The sequence below is a fragment of the Rhodamnia argentea genome, chromosome 1 (genome assembly GCF_020921035.1).
Source record: "Rhodamnia argentea isolate NSW1041297 chromosome 1, ASM2092103v1, whole genome shotgun sequence".
Taxonomy (NCBI): Eukaryota; Viridiplantae; Streptophyta; class Magnoliopsida; order Myrtales; family Myrtaceae; genus Rhodamnia; species Rhodamnia argentea.
Window position 1 is genome coordinate 5,567,327 of NC_063150.1, and position 23,184 is coordinate 5,590,510.

At 40.3% G+C, this 23,184-nt stretch overlaps 2 protein-coding genes across 5 annotated transcripts in view; one reads left to right on the plus strand and one right to left on the minus strand.

Moving 5' to 3' along the window:
- The window catches only part of LOC115753381 (LRR receptor-like serine/threonine-protein kinase RGI2), a 28,398-nt gene extending 5,214 nt beyond the window's left edge, over window positions 1–23,184 (plus strand). Inside the window, exons 3-5 of one of the 3 annotated variants that reach the window (XM_048275413.1) lie at window positions 4,922–4,947; window positions 22,391–22,768; window positions 22,817–23,184. In XM_048275413.1, coding sequence (XP_048131370.1) covers window positions 4,922–4,947; window positions 22,391–22,768; window positions 22,817–22,889 — 477 coding nt within the window. In that variant the 3' untranslated portion in view covers window positions 22,890–23,184. Of the gene's footprint in view, window positions 1–4,921; window positions 4,950–22,390; window positions 22,769–22,816 lie in introns of those variants that run through there. The other 2 variants (XM_048275423.1, XM_048275419.1) reach the window with 2 other exon arrangements.
- Window positions 996–4,896, minus strand: LOC115753343 (B3 domain-containing transcription factor ABI3). Of its 2 annotated transcripts, none has more exons than XM_048275426.1 (7): window positions 4,771–4,896; window positions 2,275–4,388; window positions 2,090–2,182; window positions 1,812–1,912; window positions 1,640–1,686; window positions 1,335–1,411; window positions 996–1,184 (listed from the first exon to the last, which is right to left on the minus strand). In XM_048275426.1, exons 2-7 carry the CDS (start codon window positions 4,060–4,062, stop codon window positions 1,074–1,076), a joined length of 2,217 nt encoding a protein of 738 aa, XP_048131383.1. In that variant the 5' UTR covers window positions 4,063–4,388; window positions 4,771–4,896; the 3' UTR covers window positions 996–1,073. The 2 variants fall into 2 exon arrangements, with proteins under 2 accessions (XP_048131383.1, XP_048131390.1); XM_048275433.1 differs by having other exon boundaries at window positions 2,275–4,172; window positions 4,771–4,882.

A 23,184-nucleotide genomic window follows, 5' to 3' on the forward strand; every position in this document is an offset into this window, starting at 1 on the left:
GGGTGTCGTCGGGCCCTCCCACACTCATAAATATTGAAGTGATGCTTATTGGTGTCAAACAAAGTGAATGAGCGATGCAGAGGGTAAGAGTCAACCGGTTCTGTGGGAGTAGTGTTTGGATGATTTGTGCCAGGGTTCTAGAATTAGATAGAATACTTTCTTTAGGAGCTCTGGAGGCGGAATTGGCCTCCCGTGTACAAACTAGTTGGGAGCTAATGCCGCTCTTCTGATGAAGCCATGGTAGGCCAAAACCGGTTGTGGTGCCAAAAGTAGTCTGCTATTACTCGATACAAAAGATGCCCTAGCTAAGTTAGGCGTGGTATGACTCGATATAAAAAAGACATTTGCCCGAGTATTCTATGAACAACTAAAGAAAAAGGGCTCGCCTGGTCTCGAACGACTTGCCAAGCACCCCACGGGCTGCTCCGCGGCTAAGGAATCTCTGAGCCCATGACACTAATATCTTCTATTTACTAACTCTACACACACCCTTTTTGATTCCTGCATAACATTCTCTAGGCAAAAGTCTTTCGCATGACCCCAGCGAAAAACCGAAAATGCTTTCCTTAACGCAGAACAACAACACCAAGAGCAAGAGAAACCTATGGCTCTTTTTAATCGACATTCTCTTTAAAATCAAGATTACAACAACATACAACAAGAACGTCGGCGGAGAAAGATAAGACAACCCCACACAATCTTCCCAATCCATCCTCCAACTTCTCCACAGACACAATCCAAGCACGGCACGCAGCTTCTCAAAACCCTAAAGATGTCACAATTTTTTTTTTTCCTCACAAAGAAAAAGGAAACAGCAAAAAAAAGAAAAGAAAAGAAAGCTTCAATAACTCCTCCCTCTGCATGCAATTAGTCGGTCTCTCTGCCCCACCTTCTGCAGAGAGAATCGATGGCCGTCCGATCGCGCCCAACCACCCCTCCCCCGAGAAGATCAGAACCCTCCATTTCTTTGACCAACCCTCGCGCGACGCAAGATGTTTTTGGTCTTCTTTCTTCTTAATTACTTACATATAAATAATATATATTATATAAAACTCTGGTTTTTGGTTAAAACCCTACTTCTTCTGCGAAGAGCTGGCATGGGCGTTTCTCTGCGGCTTCTCGGGCCTCTTGTGGGCCTCCAGCTTTGTCCCCTCGGGTTGCCGGACCTTCACTCCTCGTATCAGCTAAAAAAAAAAAAAGGAACACGTACACATCGGATCAGATCAGTCAAACTCGATCTTCGCGTCAGCAATATTAACCGAAACCACGGCAAACTTCACATGCGGTTCAAGAACACGTAAGCAAGCACAAACGCAGAAGGACAAACGCCGTACGTATTTGCCACATTTGACGTCCGAATAGATGACTATGAAGTCCCCTTCCTCCAGCCCATTTGCTCGCACGAAATCTCCTGCAAAAATTGCAGAAAAAAAATAAAACAAAGAAAAAAGCTCGTCGGAACGCTCTACAGACACCGAAACAAATCTTGGAAGAAACCCGAGATCGACAAACGAGGAGCGAAAACATTCGATTTGACGCTTGACATCATGTTCACTAGCAGCGCCTCATTCGATTGAGCGCCCTACAGTAATTTTTTATTTTTTTTTGCTTACGCTAAGAACAAATCAAACAAACTCACCAGTGTTCTCGAGGAGATACATCCTGCTTTTGTTGTTTGGCCAGAATCTGGAAAAGTAAAATGATAAGTGAACAGTAATGAAGACCATTCTTGCGTGACATATCACAGTTCGAATCCGAAGGTATTTGTTGAATCTAAGAGAAGGAGACAAACTGAAAAAGAGAAGAGAAACCTGTAACGCATGTTCCAGATTTTGGAGGTCCCAATGTCTTCCATGGCTATGGAGATCCCGTCCCTCGCCTCCAGCTCCGGCAGGTGGGTTTCAGCTTCTTTCTGGTCGATTCATAATGATATCGCGAATAACGTTATTTTCCTCATTAGTCACCAATAAATCAATCATCAACTAGAAGTTTTGTCATTGATAGTACTATGTACAATAACAAGAGTTTTTATAAAACAGACACAAGAAGAGTGCAATTCAATCTCTCAGAAGGGAATCATTGTGCATACCTTTGGCAAAACAATCCGGCCTAGATTCCCGACATCGCTCTGTTTCAACACTTTCTGAAGAAGAAACTTCAGATTGTTCTCTGGCTTCCAACCCTAACCAAAAAAGGCACAATTTTCTTTGTCATTAACGTCTAGGTTAGTTAATCTAGTAAAAGTGACCCTTCAATAGATAGTCAGAGACCCACCTGCCGCCTCTCTGGCGCCACCTGCCGCTGATAATTCTGAGGGCGAGCCTCCTGCACCGGATCCGCTGCAAGAAGGGGTGGTGGCGCGGCCACCGGCCCAGCATTAGCTGGGGACGGCCAATACACCCAGCTTCCCAGGTGGTTATGAGCTTGATGAGCAGCTTCTGGAATGGCGCAGGTCTCCCCCGCTAGCCTTGGATGTTGCTCCGCTGCCACCGCCATGCTCTGGTGATTGCCCTGGTGGTTGCTCTGGTGGTGATGGTGGCTGCTCCGGTGGTGGGACAGGAATCGCCGCTGCCTTGCCATCCTCTTCTTCCTCGCCTCTTTCGTCGCGGAGGACCCTAATCTTACCACCCTCTGGCCATGCCCATTATAGTACTGAAACGGGTACTGATGATGCTGGTAACCCCTTAAACCCTGCGCCTGTGGAGGAGGCTGAAAATTCTCCAGGTAATCATAGGGCTGTGAGGCCATCGAGAACTGTGACACTGGCCACGACTGCGCCGAGTTGATCATTTGGTATTCAGGCGGAAAAGGGTTTCCACTTAAATGATCAGGAGGAGCTCCATGAGAATACATAGGATCGCCCATATAACCAGGTGCCGGGCCGTAACCAGGCGGAGGCGGCGGCACTTCCATCATCGGGGCGGGACACGCAACATAAGGCGGTGGCAGCGGTCCCATCCATTGTGCCTGGAGGGGGAAACTTTGGGGGTGGAGGCCGTTGGGCTCTGGAGGAAAGCTCAAGTTAGGGTTAGGGTTTTGGTGGTGGGGAAACGGTTCTTGGTATTGGTAGGGTGTTTGAGAGGCTGAGACTGAGGCTGATTCTTTCAAGCGCTTCTTCTGGAGGTTGGTTTTGACCCACTGAAGTATGAGCTTGAGCAGCTGCTTCATAGCTTCTCTCCCACCGCCCAAACGCTTTGCCGCATTCTCCACTGTGGCTTTCTTGATCTTGATCCTCCTCAAATCATCAGGTGAAATGTCGTCTTTGTTCTCCGTCAGCCACTCGAACAACACCGCCCCCAACTCCTCCGAGACCGAGCCAGTTCGATTCCCACTGCCCACCTCAGCCACGGTTGCTTGTGTCTGGTTTTGTTGCTCCGCCAGCTTGGCTTCAGGCACTTGGTTTCCGAAATCCTCCTCCAGCAGGTTTTCACTCTGAAATATCGATGCCGGGTCGAAGAAGTCATTGCTCTCGAGCAAGTCCATGTACCCAAAAGTGTCCATCTCATCAATGCATGAGCCAACTGCATCTGTGGAGGCCAGATCCACAGGCTGCGGCTCGAGGATTATCTCCATCGACGCTGTGGAGGACAAAGCCCGAGGCGGGGCATCCGCTTCTCCTGCATGTTGAAAAATACGGTTGCCATTGTCGTTATAATCGTTGCTCCTGCGACTATTAGTCCTATTTCCCATGTTGTCTGTGGCGGTGTCCTCGGACTTCAAGACTGCCCAGGAGGCCGCCGAGGACGACGAGGAAGCCGAAGAGGAGGAGGACGATGAGCATGTTGTTGCCTTGACAGGGGCGCGGGTGGAGGAGGAAGACGACGATGACGACATGCACGGGAAGTCCGGGAGAGGGAAATCGGCGTAGAAGACCGAGGCCGCCTCGTTCACGTTGAGCAAATTCTCCTCTTCCTCTTCTCGCTTCTCCAGCCACATCTCTCTCCTGGGATCTCCGCTGTTCATGACGACCTGCTCCGCCTCCATCGCGCCCTCGCCTTTCGGTGCAGCGAAAAGGGCATCGCTGAATCTCCGATTGCTGCCGTACAATTGCTTGGTTTGCATGATACCCTCTTTTCCCAAACTTCGGTCTATCTTTCTTTCTGTTTTCTCTAAAAAAATTTCCCCCCTTTTTTTCCAGTTGGGTCTGCTTCAAATATGTCAAAGAGCTGAATCTGAACAAGAGGGGAAGACGAAGAAGAAGAAGACGAAGAAGGGGGAAAGAAGAAGAAGATGACGACGACGATGAACAAAGAAACGGAGGAGGCTGTTAGGGTTTGTACTGAGTACGGATAAGGGCAACTTTGAGATTCTGTAGGTGATTAAGGAAGCAAGAGAGGCAAGTTGTTCCTGACCATCTGATTCTCAACCAGAGAAGCAACATAAACCATCTGGTCCATCAACACCCCCAACCCCACCTACATCCACACACACACACAAACACACATACTTATTTTAAGAAAAATCACTTAAAACAATACAGAACCCACAAAAATCATCGAAGAAAGCGACCTCTCGCCACCCCCAATTCTATATTCAAACACCCCCACAAAGAACAAAAACGAAAAGGCATTTACATGATCTGAACAAACCACACACAGAACAAGAAAATGAGACCAGCAAATTTATCAACAGAAGAGATCGAAATCTGTCCTAACACAAAAAACATACGAAGCTACAATCTGTTCGGCGAGAGCCCCGCTTGCTTGAATACTAGACAGAACTCACTGGAAGCATCATACAAGAACTAGAAGATTCAGTTCAGTCTCTAACCTCTCTTCGGGCTTAAGATAAGGATCACCAAGTGGACTTTTTTTTTTCTGAGACTCTTAAACTTTAAGAGGGTGTTCTTTGACGCGAGAGAGAGAGAGAAAGAGAGAGGAAGAAGAAGAAGAAGAAGAAGACAGTTTACGGAGAGAGATCTGAGAGAGAGAGAGAGAGAGGGAGAGAGACGGACGCGAAAAGAAAAACAGCAAGGAGGAAAAGAACACAAAATACAAAAGATGGAAATGGTGCCGATACTTCCTCGACTCACGTTCCGGATTTTGTGCCGCTCGCCATACGTTCGTCACTGGATGGTTGCCCAAAGCGGTGCGATCAGACCATTTATAAAATGGCAAAACGCGAGAAAACAAAAGAGTAAAACCTGTTTCGTCCTATGTATTTTGCCTTAAGAACGTGCCCGGTTCTTGTTTTGGAACTGCGGTTTGAGGAGCTTTCAGGAATTTGATATTAATAGCTCTCTCAACGTCTATATCTGTTCTCATCTGGCTAACGAGTAAATTTTATTTTATTTTTGGTCAGAAGCTAACGAGTAAATTGGTAACAAGCATTTAGTGCATTTTTTTATACTCGTATTTTCACCTATGACATGATGAAAAGATGAGTATTTTCATTATTTGATATTTTCCAATTTATGTTGGGAACTTTTAGAATGAATAGATAAAATAAGATTATTCATTTTCTTCGTTGTGAAAGCGAGAAAATTTTATTTATTTTGTACAGGAGTGCTGTCTATGTACAATTAATCTATGTAAATCGAAAAGAAATCGAAATGAGGTTAATGTTAATGAGGTTCTAATTGACGAATATTTGGACGTTTTTTTAACCCTAGTCAAGTGCCCTTGGGGCACTCTTTAATAAGATCCATATGGTAGATTTTGTAAAAGAGTGTCCTAAGTGGTACCCGTTAAGCAATCCATTAGAGAAATTCTTCAGATTTTAACGCACTGGTTACCCTCATGTTTTGCACAATCAGAATATTGAAGAGTAAATTAATACAAATAAAATGTATTTGATAAGAACTTCACGAGCACTCTTTAACGATACACATTTGATGTACTCAGATTTTTACGTGATCGGTGTTTGATCCCTTTTGACCCGGGAAAGAGGGCACGCAAAGCCAATGTAGATCAAATGGCATGAAACCACCCACTATAACCCGTAACGTTCCACCACTTTCGATGTCGATTTAGTTACAAGCTCACGTCACACGATTAAATGCAATAATATTTATATTTGTGGTAGCAATTTTCTGAGAGCCTAAGAAATCGAATATTGTTTATTGTGAAAAAAACCACATTTTTTGTCCTCTTGCTAGGTGCGCTTGGGTCCTTAAATCCATATGATCAATTTTTTTGAAAGAATAGCCTAAAGGAACTCGCTAAGAAACCAATTAAAGAAAATTTACAGTTTCCAACACACTGATTATCCTCATGTTATGTATAATAAGAATTTTAAATCTGAATTGTAATAAAAAGAATTACTTAACAAGAACCTCACGAGCATTTAATATATGTAGATTTTACACGATCGTAACTTTTATTTATGTATTTATTTATTTGCTAGCCCAATCAACGGTGATCGAAGTCCCTTTTTACCCGGGGAAGGAAGCATACAAAGCCATATATGTCAAAGGACCTCAACCCATCCACCCACCCATAACCCATAACGTCCCACCGCTTTAATGTCAATTTAGTTACAAGCTCACGTCACACGATTTAATGGTAATAATGTTTATATTTTATGGTAGCAATTCTCTAAGGACAAGAGAAATCAGATATGATAGGCCACTTTCTATATGGATCACCAATTGTCATTCATGCCGAGATGACTAAAAAATAGAGTTTTATCGAGTTATCAACCCCTTCAAAAGTTTGCCTCCAAAGATTTTTTTGGTTTCGAATTTTCGGTTCAATCGCCATATATATGTTTGATGGTGGAATTAAATCTTTCCCTCACATCATAGGATTATATGATAACGCCGTTTATATTTCATGGTAGTGAATTTCTAAAGCACAAGAAATTGGATATTTTAGGCCACTTTCTGGGAAAATTAACAAAAAAGTCATAAATCTATTTCAATTGTGCAAATTTGTGCGATGACCCGAACTTTCACTTGTTTAAAATATGAGCAGGTTAGTGCTTGACAGTTTAGAATTATTTGGCACGAAATTTAGAACTCGGCCAATGTAAGCTCGACAAAGCGTCAATCACGACACGTCACAAGCCGCTTGACACGTATCGTGTTCTGAAGCGATTACAAGCGGCTGAAGCTGCTGACTTGTCATAAGTTGACTCTACTGCAAGCTCATCGGCCTAAGCTAATCGACCCATTATAAATAGAAATTGACGTCGGTTCATTTTGTCGCCTCTCGTCAGAAAATCTCTATCGTTAATCCGCCCATATGCCATTCGCCACCTGTGACTCGCGCCGTCCACGATTGACGCCGTAGCTGCTCGCAACCGCCTTTGGCGGTTTATGCCCTAGCTTAGTCGTTCGTCGTCTCCCGGATATCGGAGTTTCGGTAACCGGCAAGGGGATTTCTAACTTTTATAGTTTGTTTGGATTGACGTTAGAATAGTACGTCGATGGTTTGAAATCCCGATTGTATTCTTGAATTCTTGCCCGATATGCATGATTTTTGTATTGAATTTCTAAAAAGGGCATGATCATGAAAATGATGTGACTCATTCATTTGTATTAAATCTTACGGACGTTGATGAGGGTAAGCATGGAACTTCATGATGAAACAAGTGGTTATCCTGTTGTGAGGTTTATTCGATGATGCCCCATGGAGCCAATATGGAATTGGGATGCCTCTGCTATGTGCCCCTGTGTGATTCGGGGAATGCCTCTGCTGTAGAGATGTCGTGGGATGCGTTCCATGAGGGTCTCCGCTGTGTGATTTGGGGATGCCTTTGGTGATGAGATACCTTCACTGTGTGAGTCGGAGATGCCTTCGCTGTGTGATTCGAAGATGACAGTCTCTTTGTGAGTTGGCGTTGCATTGCATACGAAATTGATGAGTTTTTGAAAGAAATTGCATACATGAATTGCCTTATACGCATGCCTTGCGACTCATGAATTATTGATGTGGTATTCTGATTCCAGTGCTTGCATTCTATTGAGTTAGAAGTTTATTCACGGAGCGGTTGAGCTTACTCTTTGTGGGATAGCTATTTTTCAGATTAACATAGTTAGCCGTTGATGTCGGCGGTAAAGAGATATCCATGAATGTTGGTGGTGAAAATGAAGTCCGCTGAGAGTGCTATTAAGCTAGGAGTAGTTATCGTAACTTGTGATGCTTCCGTAGATTTTGAACTTTTGTAAAGAACTGTTTAATGATATTATAAAACCGAATGTTTTGTGCTCTGGGTATTTTGTTGTTAACACGTGTTATCTGGTTAGTGAACCCATAAAAGGCCATACCTCTTTTTTATAGGCATGCCTGCCAATTGGTTGTTTTGTATTCCATACACTTGTTTATGTATGGTCGTCTTGATTACTTAGTCTTCTATATGCGCCAATTACTCCGAATAAGGAAAGATAGATTAAAGAAGAGAGTGGGTTTTGGAAAGCCTTCCCAAAGGTGTGGTGGAATTGGGATGCTACATTCAGTCCAAAACTTTTCTTTACCAATTGAGTCTTAAACCTTTTGCAATTATGTCAATTCAATCCATTTGGCTCACCGGCGCTGATGTGGATAATTTTTAATAATTTTTCCTATCTTTTTTTTTTCTTTGTTTGTTGGTTAGGGCTAGCAGGAGGCCACTAACGACCTCCACTGGCTACTATGCAAGGGCTTGTGAGCCCTCATTGACCATTGGGTGAGGGTGGCGACCCTTTCCCCATGGCTAATGGAGGTTGCCTACCCCGGGCGTCCTATCGGCCCTAAAAAAAATTAAAAAAGACAAGGAAAAATTATTAAAATTGTCCACGTTAGCGTCGATGGAAACCACGTCAGCGCCAACTAACCAAATGGATTGAGATTGACACAATTGCAAAAGGTTTATGACTCAATTGATAAAAAAAGTTTAGAATTGAATTGATACAATTGCAATATGTTTTGACTTTTTTGATAATTTTTCCGCCACTTTCTATATGGATCTCCGGTTGTCATTCATGCCAAGATGACTACAAATAGAGTTTAATTGGGTTTTCAACCCATCCTACAATTTGCCTCGAAGGATGTCATTCGTTTTAGATTTTTGGTTCAATCACCACATTTATGTTCGATGGTGAAATTAAATCTTTCTCTCAAATTACGCGATATAATAATAATTTTTGTATTTTATGGCAGTAATTTTCTAAGGCACAAGAAATTGGATATCAAGGCCACTTTCTTTACGGTTTGCCAGTTGTTGTTCATGCCGACATGACTAAAAAGAAGAGTTTAATCGAGTTCTCGACTCCTTCTACAATTTGCCTCCAAGGATATTATTGGTTTTGAGTTTTCGGTTGAATCACCATATATACGTATGATAGTGTAATTAAATCTTCCCCTCACATCACACGGTTTAATGATAATAATGTTTTACATTTTATGGTAGTGGTTTTCTAAAAGCACGAGAAATCAAATATCGTAGGCGACTATCTATATCGATCACCAATTGTCAATCATGCCGAGATGAATAAAAAGTGGAGTTGAATCGAGTTCTCAACCATTCCTTGGATTTGAGTTTTCGCATCAATCGCCACATATATGTTTGATGGTGGAATTAAATATTCCCCTCATCTCACACCATTTAATGATAATAATGTTTAAATTGTAAGATAGTGATTGTCTAAGAACCAAGAAATTGGACATCTTAGGCTACTTTCTATATGGATCACCAATAGTCATTCATGCTGAGATGAATGAAAAGTAGAGTTCAATTGAGCTCTCAACCCTCCCTTGGATTTGAGTTTTTGATTCAATCAACACATATATGTTCGATGGTGGAATTAAATCTTAGAAGTAAGCAAGACGGACAGACCGAATTGGGAATCGTCCGGACCGGACCGAATCGGCCGGTTCGGTTTCTTCGGGCGTCGGCCCGGTTTCATAAAATTGGAACCGGTTATTTTGGATCCAGTTCCCAATTTCGTGGGAAATCGGATAGGACCGATTGTTTATTTATTTATTTATTTCTTAGATGTAAACCTAATAATAGACTACTATTTTTTATTTATTAATTGCAAACCTAATTTTCATGAATGTATCAAAATTAAATCCCATGTTACTCACCCCTGCCAATAATCCACCAGTTTCATTGGACCAAGCGGGAGTCGAACCGGACTAGTTAGGTCTGTTCTCGGGACCATCTCATTCAGTTTTTAATCTTAGAAATAGGTAACCGGATCAAACCGAAAACCGATCACCTCTATTAAATCATCCCTCACATCATTTAACAATAATAACGTTTATATTTCATGGTAGTGATTCTAAGAGCCCAAGAAATCGAATAACATAGGCTACTTTTTATATGGACCACCAATTGTCATTCTTACCATGATGACTAAAAATTAGAGTTTAGTCGAGTTCTCAACCCCTCCAAAAATTTTCTTACCATAGATTTTGAGTTTTCAGTCCAATCACTGCATTAAAATTTGATGGTGGAGTTAAATCTTCCCCTTACGTCACACCATTTAAGGATAACAACGTTTAAATTTGACGGTAGTGATTTTCTAAGAGCTCGAGAAATAGGATATCGTCGGTCACTTTCTATATGGATCAACAATTGTTAAAAATAGAATTTAATCGAGTTCTCAACCCCTCCTATAATTTACCTTCAAAAGGATATCATTGGTTTGAGTTCTCGATGAATCACCACATATATTTTGGATAGTGGAATTAAAAGTTCTCCTCACATCATACGATTTAGTGATAAAAAAATTTATTCTTTACTATAGGAATTTTCTAAGTGCACGAGAAATCGGATATCGTTGGCCACTTTCGATGTGGATCATCAATTGTCTTTCATGCCGTATGATTGAAAAATAGAGTTTAATCAAGCTCTCAACCCTCTCTTGGATTCGAGTTTTGGATTCAATCATAACATATGTGTTTGATGGTGGAATTAAATTTTAGAGGTGAGCAAGATGGACCTATCGAATCGAAAACCGCCTGGACGAGATTGAATCGACCGGTTCAATTCCTTAGGGTGCTGGTCCGGTTCCCAATTCCACAAAATTGGAACCGGTGATTTTTGATCCGGTTCTTGGGGGAAACCAGATCGCCTAGATGGAATCGATTTTTTTTTCTTAAATGTAAATCTAATAATCCACTCTTATTTTTAATTTATAAATATAAACTTAGTTTTAAATAATATATTTAGATTAAAGTCCGTGTTGCTCACCTTTACTAATAATCTACCGATTCCATTGGATAGCTCGAGAACCAAATTGGACCGATTCTCGGTTCCTAGATTGGATCAGATTGGATTGGGAACCGATAACTCTATTAAATCTTCCCATTGTGTTATATATTGAAAATAACATTTGTATTTTACGGTAGTGATTTTCTAAGAACACGAGAAATCGGATATCGTATGCCACTTTTTATATTACTAAAAAATAGATTATAATCAATTTGTCAACCCCTCCAAAAACTTACGTCCAAGGATATCATTGGTTTTGAGTTTTCAGTCGAATCACCATATATGTGTTTGATAGTGGCATTAAATCCTCCCCTCACGTCACACAAATTAACGATAATAGTGTTCATATTTCATGGTAGTGATTTTCTAAGAGCCCAAGAAGTTGGACATCGTTGTCTACTTTGTAAATGGATCATAATTGTCATTAATGCCGAAATGACTGAAAATTAAAGTTAATCGAGTTATCAACCCTTCAAAAAATTTGCCTTCAACGATATCATTGGTTTCTAGTTTTCGGTTCAATCACCACATATATGTTTGATGGTGGAATTAAATCCCATCACGCCAGATTATATCTTATGGTAGTGATTTCTTAAGAGCACAAGAAATCCGACATCATAGGCCACTTTTTATATGGATCGCCAATTGTCATTCTTGCCGAGATAAATGAAAAATAGAGCTTAAACGAGTTCTCAACCACTCCAAAAATTTGCCTCCAAAGATATCATTCATTTCGAGTTTTCAGTTCCATCGCCATTTATATGTGTAATGGTGGAATTAAAACTTTCCCTGAGGTCATCTAATGACAAAACCATTTATATTTTATGGTGGTGATTTTCTAAGAGCATTGAAAATCAGATATCGTAGGTCACTTTCTATATGGATCGCCATTGTCATTCATGCTAAGATGACTGAAAAATAGAGTCTAATCACGTTCTCAATCCCTCCAAAATTTCACTTCGAAGGACATCATTGGTTCCGAGTTCTCGATTCAATCACGGCGCGTATGTTTGGTGGAATTGAATATTCTCATAAAATATCATCTTGTCATTGAACGTACTTCGGACTCAAGTTTATCATATTATAAACGAGAAATATTCATTCCTAATGCATCGATTGCATGCAATGCGAGCTGAGCGTATTGGAAATGACAGACTTTCTTTAATCAGGTGTTTACTGAGTGGTTTGGGACTAGACATGCTTAGCTATAGAAGCTGTCTTAATTAATTATCCTCGAGATATGTTTTGCATTTTCTTTCCATCCGCGAACTTTTTTTTACCAGTATTTTCCGAATTTCCACGTAGAAAAAAGAGGTGGACCGACTCACTCCAGTGGAAGGATTAACACGACATTAACTCAGCCTGGTGTGATTTCTGGATTTTTTTGTCTGGATTCGTGGGATCGAGCGGCGGCGAACGACCGTTTGCTGCAACGCCTACGTGTCGAGGCATATCTGACGTCACTCCCCTCTTCTTCGAATCCGCCAATGAACGCGCTCGATTTTTTTGGCTCCTTACTGTTACTGCTAAACAGCCCTCGGGAGTTTTGATGCTCTCACCTGGGGGGAACTATGAAGACCTCAAAGACACCTCCCTCGAATTGCGCCACGTGTCGATGCTTGGTGTGGCCGAGGACCGATTACTCCGAGGTGGCACGTGGTGGTCGTGTTTAAAATTCACAGACTTGGGATGGTACAACATGTCCTAGTTTTGATTTCAATAAGGCGAAATGACCAATTCATACCGAGATCATGCTAATTGACGTTGAAATACGATTCAAGTGCATTGCGTCATAATTCGATCTCTTATACGTAATTCGTTTTTTTTTATTATCTCATGCTGATGATTATGTTGTATAAATGGGTATACCCGATATTTCAAATTCGGGATACTTACACGAAAAAGATTCTTTTGAATATATTAAGTAATTTTGGATACAAATCGAACATTTCATAAAAATAAAGTGTAGATCTACTAGTCACATCTCCTCACCTTGTCAACAGTAATAAGAAAAGTACAGATCTAATAGGCCATCCTTCGATTGGTCCACTGTTTCTGAACCCGAAATAAAATCACGAATTGGGTCGTAAAAGTCTAAGTCCACAATACCATCCCTTCTAATTAGGTCTCCAATCCCCGATACCATCTTTATGTATCTATTAGCTTTTTCAATGTGAATGAAATGTTATTCTCTTTTCGGCCCAAAAAAATATATATATAAGAAGAAATTGTCGTATGGAGTTTGTAACTCATGTGGGATGTATTAGAGAACCAACAATCATCAATGGTTATAATGGATGCGACGATGTGACCAAGAACATCAATTTTTCTTTTCAATAGTTTCCCATTCTGGCACCAAAGGTTTTTGGTGAGCGAATGGTAAGAGAGCAAGACAATGAAAGTAGGATATAGCTTTTGTGATTCATCTAAATATTTCATCGTGTAACATCATCATGAAACTTGATACTTCAAAATGGGACGGAGCGGATTGGAGATGATATTGCGAGTCATGAAACCTTGCAATTTGTTAATGCAATCGCAATTTATCTAAAGTGTGGCTTGTGTCTTGGGACACATAGCTCTCTTATTAAAGATATCTCATTAGTTCATTTTCATTTGATCGATACTTCGAACTTATGTACTTTCAAGCTCCTCGACTTAGGAATTTTCGAATTTCAGGACTCTCATGTAATCAACCTATGTTTTGCTTGATTTCCAACTGTCTCCTCACCTGTCACCTCCCGACATTCGAGTCTAATAAAATCAATCCACTCCTCTCATGCTCTCAGGCAATTGTTGAGTTTTGTCTAGGGCAGAGTATAATGATTAATGAACCGGTCGGTTGGGTCCAGTTCCCGAGGGCTTCGATTGAGTTCCCAATTCCATAAAATTGAAATCGATTACGGTCGGTCCAATTCCCGATCGATCGATTGTCCATACTTGGACCAAATAATAATTTTTTTCCAAAACAAAATCCTTATATGTAAACCTAAACCTAAACCTAAGATGCTTAGTATGACTTTCAGATTTAGTGGCAACACGATGTAATTAACGAGAGGTGGTTCGGTGAATATGATGTTAACGAGAAAACTTGAGGACAAATCATAAAAAAAAATGTGACCAGTTCAATGATTGAATTGCTCGGGAATTGGACCGGACCGGTCGGCTAGGTTTGGTTCTTAATCCTTGAAATCGGGAATCCTCCCAATCCGATTTCTGATTGCATGGTGGGATTGAACTGAATCGGGTACCGATCATCCATAGAGTTGTCAAAGTATATGTGCATGGAAGAGACCTTCAGTCAATTGGGTTTCGAAAGGGAATGACGATTTGTACTACTCTTTATTGCTTTGCTGTCTTTCTTTTTCTGTTTTCTTTGGCTCTTGCGAACCTGTATTGTCAATCTCATCCTGGGAAAAAGAAAATGTTGAATTGGATTTCACAATATATCTTCAACGGGGGATAAAAGATGCTTAGAGTTGTTATTGGGCTTTGACCCCAGAGAGATCGGTATTGGGATGTTGAAGACAGTGCCTTTCATGTTCTTGCAGGGCAGGCCCATGGATAAATATTCACTACAGTTACAAGTCATGTAAGCTCTGTTTATTTTGCAAAAAATACATAATAGTTCGCTTGCGGACAACACTCGCTCCGATACCATGTGAGATTTTGTAATAGCACTGTTTTACAAGCTTAAACTAATAGATGGAAGGAGACCATATAAATATAAATAGTATATAAGACCCGTTGTCATGTAATGTGAGACAACAACTTCAACATAGATTCTAGTAGAAAGAGACCGTATATCGAAAAGAAGATATGGAAACATAGATTCTGTATCTTTCAAAAAATTTAATTCCGTATCGCCATTGACTCATGTACTTTTTTTTAATGTTGTGGCTTAGTTTTCCTATTCCACCCTGTTAAGTTTACGGATTGATGGAGGGCCTCTTTGTTAACACTTTTTTTTTTTTAACCAATCTCTTTATTAGCACTTAAAATATAAGTAAAAAGTACCTTTTGCTTTCCCGACGAAATTTTAATTACAAAAATTCGAATTCTCGGAAAATTGTGAAAAATAATGTGTGAGTATCCGTATTGACATTTTGAATGTGGTGAAAGCTTCAGGAGTTTCAAATGAAATAAAAGTCACATGTGTGAAGTGAACTGCAAAATTAAATTTGAATAAAAAAGGATAAAAGGTAATCTCTTTGCCCTCGTGGTTAGTTTGACAATGAATTTCTTCTGTGACAAGAGAAGCTCATCTACTTCGCCACCTTTCTAATTTGTTGGTCATTGATCCCCCTATTCTGTGTGTGTGTGTGCTTGTGTGTTGTAAATTGGCGTTTCCAGAAGCCCTGACACCGCCGCCCCCTCCAGCTACTTTTGCCTCTAGCCCAGCGCTTTGAGCCTCAAGCCCAACGAGGATCTCTCTCTTTCTCGCTCCCACCGGGACATTGAAGACAAGATCTGGTCGTCTCCCCTGTCAAAGAGACTATGTTTGGCCACCTTGTTTTGTTGACTGATGAGACGGAGGATGTGGTTCGGATTCAAGAAGAGAGAGGGAGAGAGAGAGACGGGAGAAGAGGAGCGGCGACGCGGGAAGAAGGGGATGAAGGTAGCCGTTGATGCTTCGAAAACGTCGGGACGGGGCCTTATTTGGTGATCGGAAGCATCTGCGGCGTCTGAACTGTATACAGTAGGAGAGAGAACAGAGATGTAGGGTGTGTTTGTTTCAAGAAAAATGTTTTCCGTGAATCCGTTTTCTTGAAAGTGATTTCTCGAAAATCATTTTCTCGGAAAACGGTTTGTTTTTCTTTGTTTGGTAATATGTTATCGAAAATGTTTTCGGGTGTTTGGTTCTCATTTGGAAAATGATTTCAATCTCATAAATCTTAAGTAAAAAATATGATTTTATTAGCACCAAAGGTTTATGCTTTTTATATTATATTATATTATATTTTTTATTAATTTTTTTATTTCCTTTTCTTTTTGTCTTTTTCTTCTTTCTCCATCGGTCACCTTGCCTCGATGATGACCAGCGACCGGCCACATGAGATCAAGCTCGCCGGCCTCGTGTGACTGGCTACAATGGTGGGCCTCTCACTTCCAAACTAATTTATTGAGTCAATGTTACTTAATAAACGAATTTTCTCGATGAGTCTAGCAAATCTAGTATTTGAACTCGCAAAATGAAAAGGAAAGCTGAATCTCTGAACATGTGCTCTTGAAATGGAAAATGGATGTGATTTCAAAAGGCAAACAGATAGAAAACATTTCAAAGGACCAATAGGGTTCTGCATCCAATACACGAAAACGCCTTTTAAGAACACCGAATGCCCTTTCTACCACAGACCGTAAAGATGAATGACGATGGTTGAACAACTCTTTCTCATTCTCGGGTGAGTGGTCAATAAACTCCTTTCTGTGATATCGAACTCCACGGTATGGTTAAATAATTCCTGGTTGGATGCCATAGCTGGCATCAGCAAGGTAGTATTTACCTATCAATTTTATGTAAAGTTTTAACAAAATGTTTCGAGAAAGTAGGGTAAACATTTTATATAAAACGTGAAATATTCTATACCTTCAAGAATTTTCATTCCTCCAGACCTTGAAAGTGCATTTGTTAGAATATGAGAGTCATGTGCTGCGCCTTCCCAACCAACTAACACATAAACGAACTTTAAATCAAAAGTAACATTTGCAAGAACATTTTGCGTTGTTTTGTTTTTTCGACCACGAAATTTTCCTTGAATTTCTGGGGGAGCTGATGCACGAACATGAGTACCATCAAGAGCTCCAACACAATCCTAATGTATTTAAGTAAATTAGTTAATGTAAAAACATTTTTTCAAGATGAAGTTCATGATATTGGTCATATTACATACCTTAAAGCAGAGATAAAATCTTCTATCCTTGGATATTGTCGGGGGTGTAGTGCCATCCGGTGGTCTTATAACATGCTTGTGTAGTTTTAGAATAGCTTGTAAGACAATTCTAAAGTATCGGTGAATGGTCTCTATAGACCTATTCAGCCTTGACCCTATTACTCTAAACCTCACATTATGCCCTAAAATATGCAAAAGACTAACAATTGCTCTATGATTGACACATTTACTGTTTCGTGTAACAAATTATTTGACACAAGAACTCTACACAATTCAAAGAAAACTTGTGGTCTCATACATATTTGACTAACACAATTAGTATCTCCAGAATGAAAAATGCGGTTCATGAATAACTCTCTCTCAAAATCTCTTTCGCCCCGTGGAACTCTAGGTATTTGACTGCTTAAAGATTCATCCTCCATGACTAATAAACCAACCGCCATTACTAACATTGATGCACCCATTATTGCTCCATCAACATCATTGTTTTCCATCTACAATCAATAATAAGAATTTTTGCTTCTTAATCTCAAAGCCAGTCAAGGCATATGTTTTATCTCAAAGATAAACCCAACAACAAACATTCAAATGAAATAAAAAAAAAATATCATCAAAAAGTGAAAATAAGTGCAGCTTAACTTGTCATTTTAGCAAACATTAGACTTTTCAGGATTTAAGACTCGGTTCCGCTGAGTTTACTAAAGGAACTCTAAATGTATATGAACTCATAAGCGGACCCAACCATCCCAATGTTGGGTTTCGAAGTTCTTTGATAAAGATGGAACATTACCCTCGAAGGAGTAATCAAAGAGAGCAAAGGTATGTAGAATCTCCATTCTTGCAACTACTACTTGCAAATTCCAATCACCAGAATATAAGTTCAAATTACACAAATAAATAGAACATTGTTAGCAAGACTTACACACGCACCTTCTTTTATTTGTTCTAGGCAGCAAAAACCTATAATAAATAATAATCGATGGTTTTCTTTCCGTCTTGACATTTTAACAAATGCCTTGCATGCTTTTAACAATATGGATCACATAGTTCAAGGAAACAAATAATGATAACAACGTCTATCTCCTAGGTGAACCAAAACATGAGATGCATAATCATGAACCTTCTCTATCAAATTCTACACAATAAACTGTAAAAAGTTCTTTCAATCAAATTCTACACAACGACTAGCCAAACAATATTCTTAAGGATGCCAAAGAAAGTGTCAATACTACAAAAGCCCTATGCAATCGAAATCATAAAACATACAACGATAAAATTGGAATACTCATCAAACTATGAAGCACCAACCGAATCTGACTCATATTGTTTCATTGGAGCACATGCCGTCCAAAATTTCGAATAGATCAGTGAAAATTTGAGCAAAAAGGTCAAGCGTTAGATATACAACCTTATATAGCTCTCGTGGTAGGGTAGAATCTCCAATCAAGCTTGATAACTCTAGGATCTACGAAAATTTTAAAACTGATCTCTAAGATTTAGCTTGAAGAAGATGACCGGAAACGAGAATCATCAACTTTTCGGAGGTTTTTTTTTCAAATCGGAGAGGGGAGAGAACCTGGAGCTTTGTTGAGCGTTGTTGAAGAAGAGCCAGCTTCAATGACGAGCTTCAATGGCGAAGATGAAGAGCGTCGAAGAGCCGAACCTTCAACGACGAAGCGGGTGAGCATCGGCGAAGAAGAAGTGAATAAAGGAAAATGGAGGAACGAAAGAGCGTCGTACCTCTATAGAGAGCGAGAGAGTGAGATTTGGGAAAGTGTTTTCACCTTTTTATTTTGGGGAATTCACTTTCCTAATTTGCTGAATAAAGTTTTTGTTGACTGAAAAGTGCTTTCCGTTGACCAGATTATTTTTTGCGAACCAAACAGACAAAAATCCGGAAAACACTTTATCGGAAAAGGTTTTCCCAGAAACAAACACACCCGTAAAGAGGGTTGGTATTCTCTATTAGGTTTGAGTAATTACAGGTGTCAACGGTCAAATGTAAATGAACATGTGGCATTTTCTTAATGGAGGGTTTATGGAAATCCGAGTAATCATAGGACCCCTCAACTATGTGACCAATGTTCTTAGGGACAAGTTAGGTTCGGGGAGAAATGTACCAAAAAAATTTATAAATTTATTTCATTTGTGTTAATTCAGTCATATACTTTTTAATTATACCAATTGAGACATAAACTTTTTGACGATTTGCAAATTGAGTCCATCCGAAAAAATTTTGATCCGAAATTGCTGACATGGATGTTGGTCGTCTTTTGTGGGGGACATGTCTTGGCATTTACGTTTTGTAATTATATTTTAATAATTTTGTTTTTAGAACTTTTTTTGGTTTTTAAATTCTTTTCTTCTCTTTATTTTTATTTTTTTTGGATGAGGGCCGACAAGGATTGTTGGCTGATCCTCTTCGGCAGTTGGCGAGGTCTTGCGGGCCCTTGCCTAGATCTCGCGAGGATTGCGACGCAGGTCTAGGCTAGGTAGGGCACCAAGGCCCTCAGAGAAAATAAATAAAGAGAATAAAATAAAAAAAGAACAAAAACTCGCGAAATTGAAATTTTTATAAAAAAAATCCACGTTAGCGCCGGCCCCACCACGCGAATACAGATGTCTACGTTAGTAATTTTCGGTCAAAATTGATTGGATGCATTTAATTGGCAAATTGTTAAAAAAAATTTAGGACTCAATTAATACAATTAAAAATTTTAGGATTGAATTGGTACAAATACAATAAATCTAAGACTTTTTTTGATACTTTCTCCTAGGAATAAGTGATGTTATTGCTTTAACTTGAACCCTATCATCAGGAAATTGTTCCTTCTTGTTGTTGGAAGTTTGCATTTTTCTTGTACATGCAAAATTTATAACTTTGAAAATTTAATTCGTTCCAGGATAACTTTTATCGGTGCTAATTGAATGCAATCAAATCACTCAATCACTAAATGCAATAGTTTTAACTTTTTGTAACTGATGCACTTCGATCCAAATTTTATTATAATTACTGATTAAATTCTAGTGTGGTCATTACACTCCCACCAGTTGATTACATGGTCTCAGACGGGCACAACATGCCACCACATCAACAAATACTAAAAGAATAAACAACCAAAGGAAAATAGAGAGAATCACGCTTTGTTTGATTTGCGAAAAATGAAATATTTTTCTAAAAATATTTGCATATAACACTCAGGAAAATAAATGAATGAAAAATATTTTCTCCATCCACGAAAATGTTTGGACATAAATTATCCATAATGTTAAAAATATTTTCTATTGACTAATTATTTTAATCGATACATTCGATTATTCTTTGGAAAATATTTATAGAATTATCTATTTTTCACGATATAAACGAAGTCTCAATGGTGAAAATTGGTGATCCACGATTGTGATGAGGTCCTCCATAAACGGGAAAATTACCAAAAAAGTCATAAACTTATTGCAATTATATTAATTCAGTCCTAAATTTTTTTTTTTTGCCGATGCAGTCTTAAACCTTTTTCAATTGTGTAAATTTAGTCCATCCGATCAAATTTGGCTCGCCGGTGCTGACATGGACTCCGGCTGTTTGGTGACATAATATTTTAATATTATTAATTAATTTATTTGAATTTATTTATTTAATTTTGTTTTTATTTTTTTTCCCCTATTCATCTTTTTCCTCCGGCCAATAGCGTGCGACTTTTCAATTAAAAAAAAATAGCAAGCGGCTTGGGAACTCTTCGATGCTAATCTTGTCCTCGCAATGTCCATCATGAGTAGCTTCAAAATTTAGTAATGTCTTGACAATGAATGAAATCCACCTCGCTAGGGGCCGGGCGAGAGTCAACCTCGTTGCGCCTCGCCGTGGTCGCGCAAGGCCGAGCCTTGCCGGCCTCGCTAGCTGGTGGGCGAGGTGAAGTGTGGCCTCGCGCAATCGCGGCAAGGTGAGCCTCACCTAGCCATGGCGAAGCCAAGCGACAACAAACAAAACACACCCACGAGAAAAAAAAAAAATTACTAGGAAAATGTAAAGTAACCGAGGGAAGGGGTGCGGATCTGTGGTTTTTTGATTTCTCTTGATTTTTCCTAGATCTGTTCACCTTGTTTAGATGTTGAAATGGGTTTTGCAGTCACTGGACGAGGAAGAGGACGAAGTGGGGAAAAATTTAAAAATAAAATGAAAAGAAAAAAAAATGAAAAACAAAACAATTTTTTAAAAAAATATTAAAATATTATGTCGCAGGACGGCCGGCGCCGGCCGACGTCCATGTCAGCACCAGCAGGCCAAATTTGGCCGGATGAACTAAATTGACACAATTATAAAAGGTTTAAGACTGAATCGGCAAAAATAAATTTAGGAATGAATTGACACAATTGCAATAGGTTTAGGACTTTTATGGTAATTTTCCCTCCAAGAACCGATCCATCTAAAACCGTCCTAATTCAGTGCATTCTGCGGTACAAAATGTCATGCCTCACAAATACTACTCAAATTTCCCATCAAATCCTTAGGGTGTGGAAGTGTCCCCGATGACGGTCACGTAACATGAATCCATAGCAGAGGGCCACTTGGTCCTTGTCGGCAGATTGGACAGTGTTGGATACTATGTTTATTACTTTTGTTTTCCTGCATTTTTAGTTTTATTATTATTAGTAGTAGTAGTAGTTAGAGATGATGTTGCATCGAGTTGGCACCACATTGATGCCATGTGGTCTTGGCAAGACCCCAACACATAATGTCATTTCTCTGAAAGAATTAGTCGAAACATGGTCATGGCACAATGCACCCACTTGCCGAAACACTTACCCAAATCAATTCTTTTTTACAGGCAAAACAGTAAAACTTTCCTCTCTCAGTCTCAGCTCTCACTCCCCTCGCACGAACCAAATGTACAGTAGCTAGGGTTTTTTTACAAAGTTTCTGAGCCTCACGCTGGGGAATGATGACGTGTTTCTCGAGCATCAAATGCCCTGCTGCAGCTTCTGACATCGATCCCACTGGCGCACCGTTGGCCACAAAGCCACTCTCTCGATCTCTCTCTTCCCTTCCTCTACTGACCACTCGGTCCGTGCTTTTGTCTGTTCGATGCCTCTTTGATTAACTCCAGATGGTTAAAGAGATGGTTTTGAACGTTAAAACGTGCTTATTAAACCATCTAACCGGCAATGCTTTTGCATCTGTAAGTTCTTGGGGTTTTTAGCAGGGTGAGTCAAGTACTCTCTCACTTAGGAGAGACACCAGAACCCTGAGCTCCGCATTGAATCCCCCATTTACTGCCATCAACTGTCTCTCACCGCTCTCATATGCCTTTAAAAGGACTCAATCTCACCCTATGTCACTCCAGCAACAAACTGTAGTGTATATTGAGAGAGAGAGAGAGAGAGAGTATGGCAAGTCACTGTGTTTTGTTGGTTCTTGCTCTCGTAGTTGTCCAAGCTACTGCTAGAAATGTGCCTAGCGGTGCTGGCCTCGATGACCAGAAGAACTTCCTCACCTATGGTGGAGTCGGTGGTTTTGCTGGAGCCGGTGGTGCTGGGGCTGGCGGTGGAGTGCCGGTGTACGGTGGGGTCGGAGGGGCAAGTGGGATCACGGGGCCGGCCGGTGGAGCTGGGATTGGAGCCGGTATAGGAGGAACCGGCGGCCTCTTTGGTGGCGTGACCGGACTAGGAGGTGGTGTCGGCGGTTTGGGCGGGGTCGGTGGTGGAGCTGGCGGTTTGGGTGGAGTCGGCGGTGGAGTTGGTGGTTTGGGTGGGGCCGGCAGTGGGATCGGCGGTTTGGGCCCCGTCGGGGGATTGGGCGGTGGAGTTGGCGGTGGCGTCGGAGGGGGAGTCGGTGGTGGCTCCGGCGTATTTCCTTCCCCCTAAGCTTTATAGTGATGTTTTTCATGAAACCCTAGAGTGTCCAAAAACCATGTAGGAGACTCATTTCCCAGTGTCTTTGTTCATGTTTTTTTCTATGTCGAGTTCGCGTGAGAAATGTGTTCTTGTCGTGTCCATTTGACTTGTTCTCGTGTTCTCCCTTCTTCAGATTTGTACTTCTATAGTTCTATGTCTCTCCTTTCATCGTGGAGTTTCCATACGCAAATGTACCGTGCACTCACTAGCATGTATTTCATGATGTTATTAGCAACGCAATTTTCTTTATTTTTGCCCTTTCTCA

Excerpts from the sequence above, each read along its gene's own strand:
- LOC115753343 (XM_048275426.1), bottom strand. The coding sequence starts at position 4,062 with ATGCAAACCAAGCAATTGTACGGCAGCAATCGGAGATTCAGCGATGCC. Across the intron at positions 2,183-2,274 it reads TGGCGCCAGAGAGGCGGCAG|GGTTGGAAGCCAGAGAACAA; the intron begins GTGGGTCTCTGA and ends TTTTTTGGTTAG. Across the intron at positions 1,412-1,639 it reads GTATCTCCTCGAGAACACTG|GAGATTTCGTGCGAGCAAAT; the intron begins GTGAGTTTGTTT and ends CAATTTTTGCAG.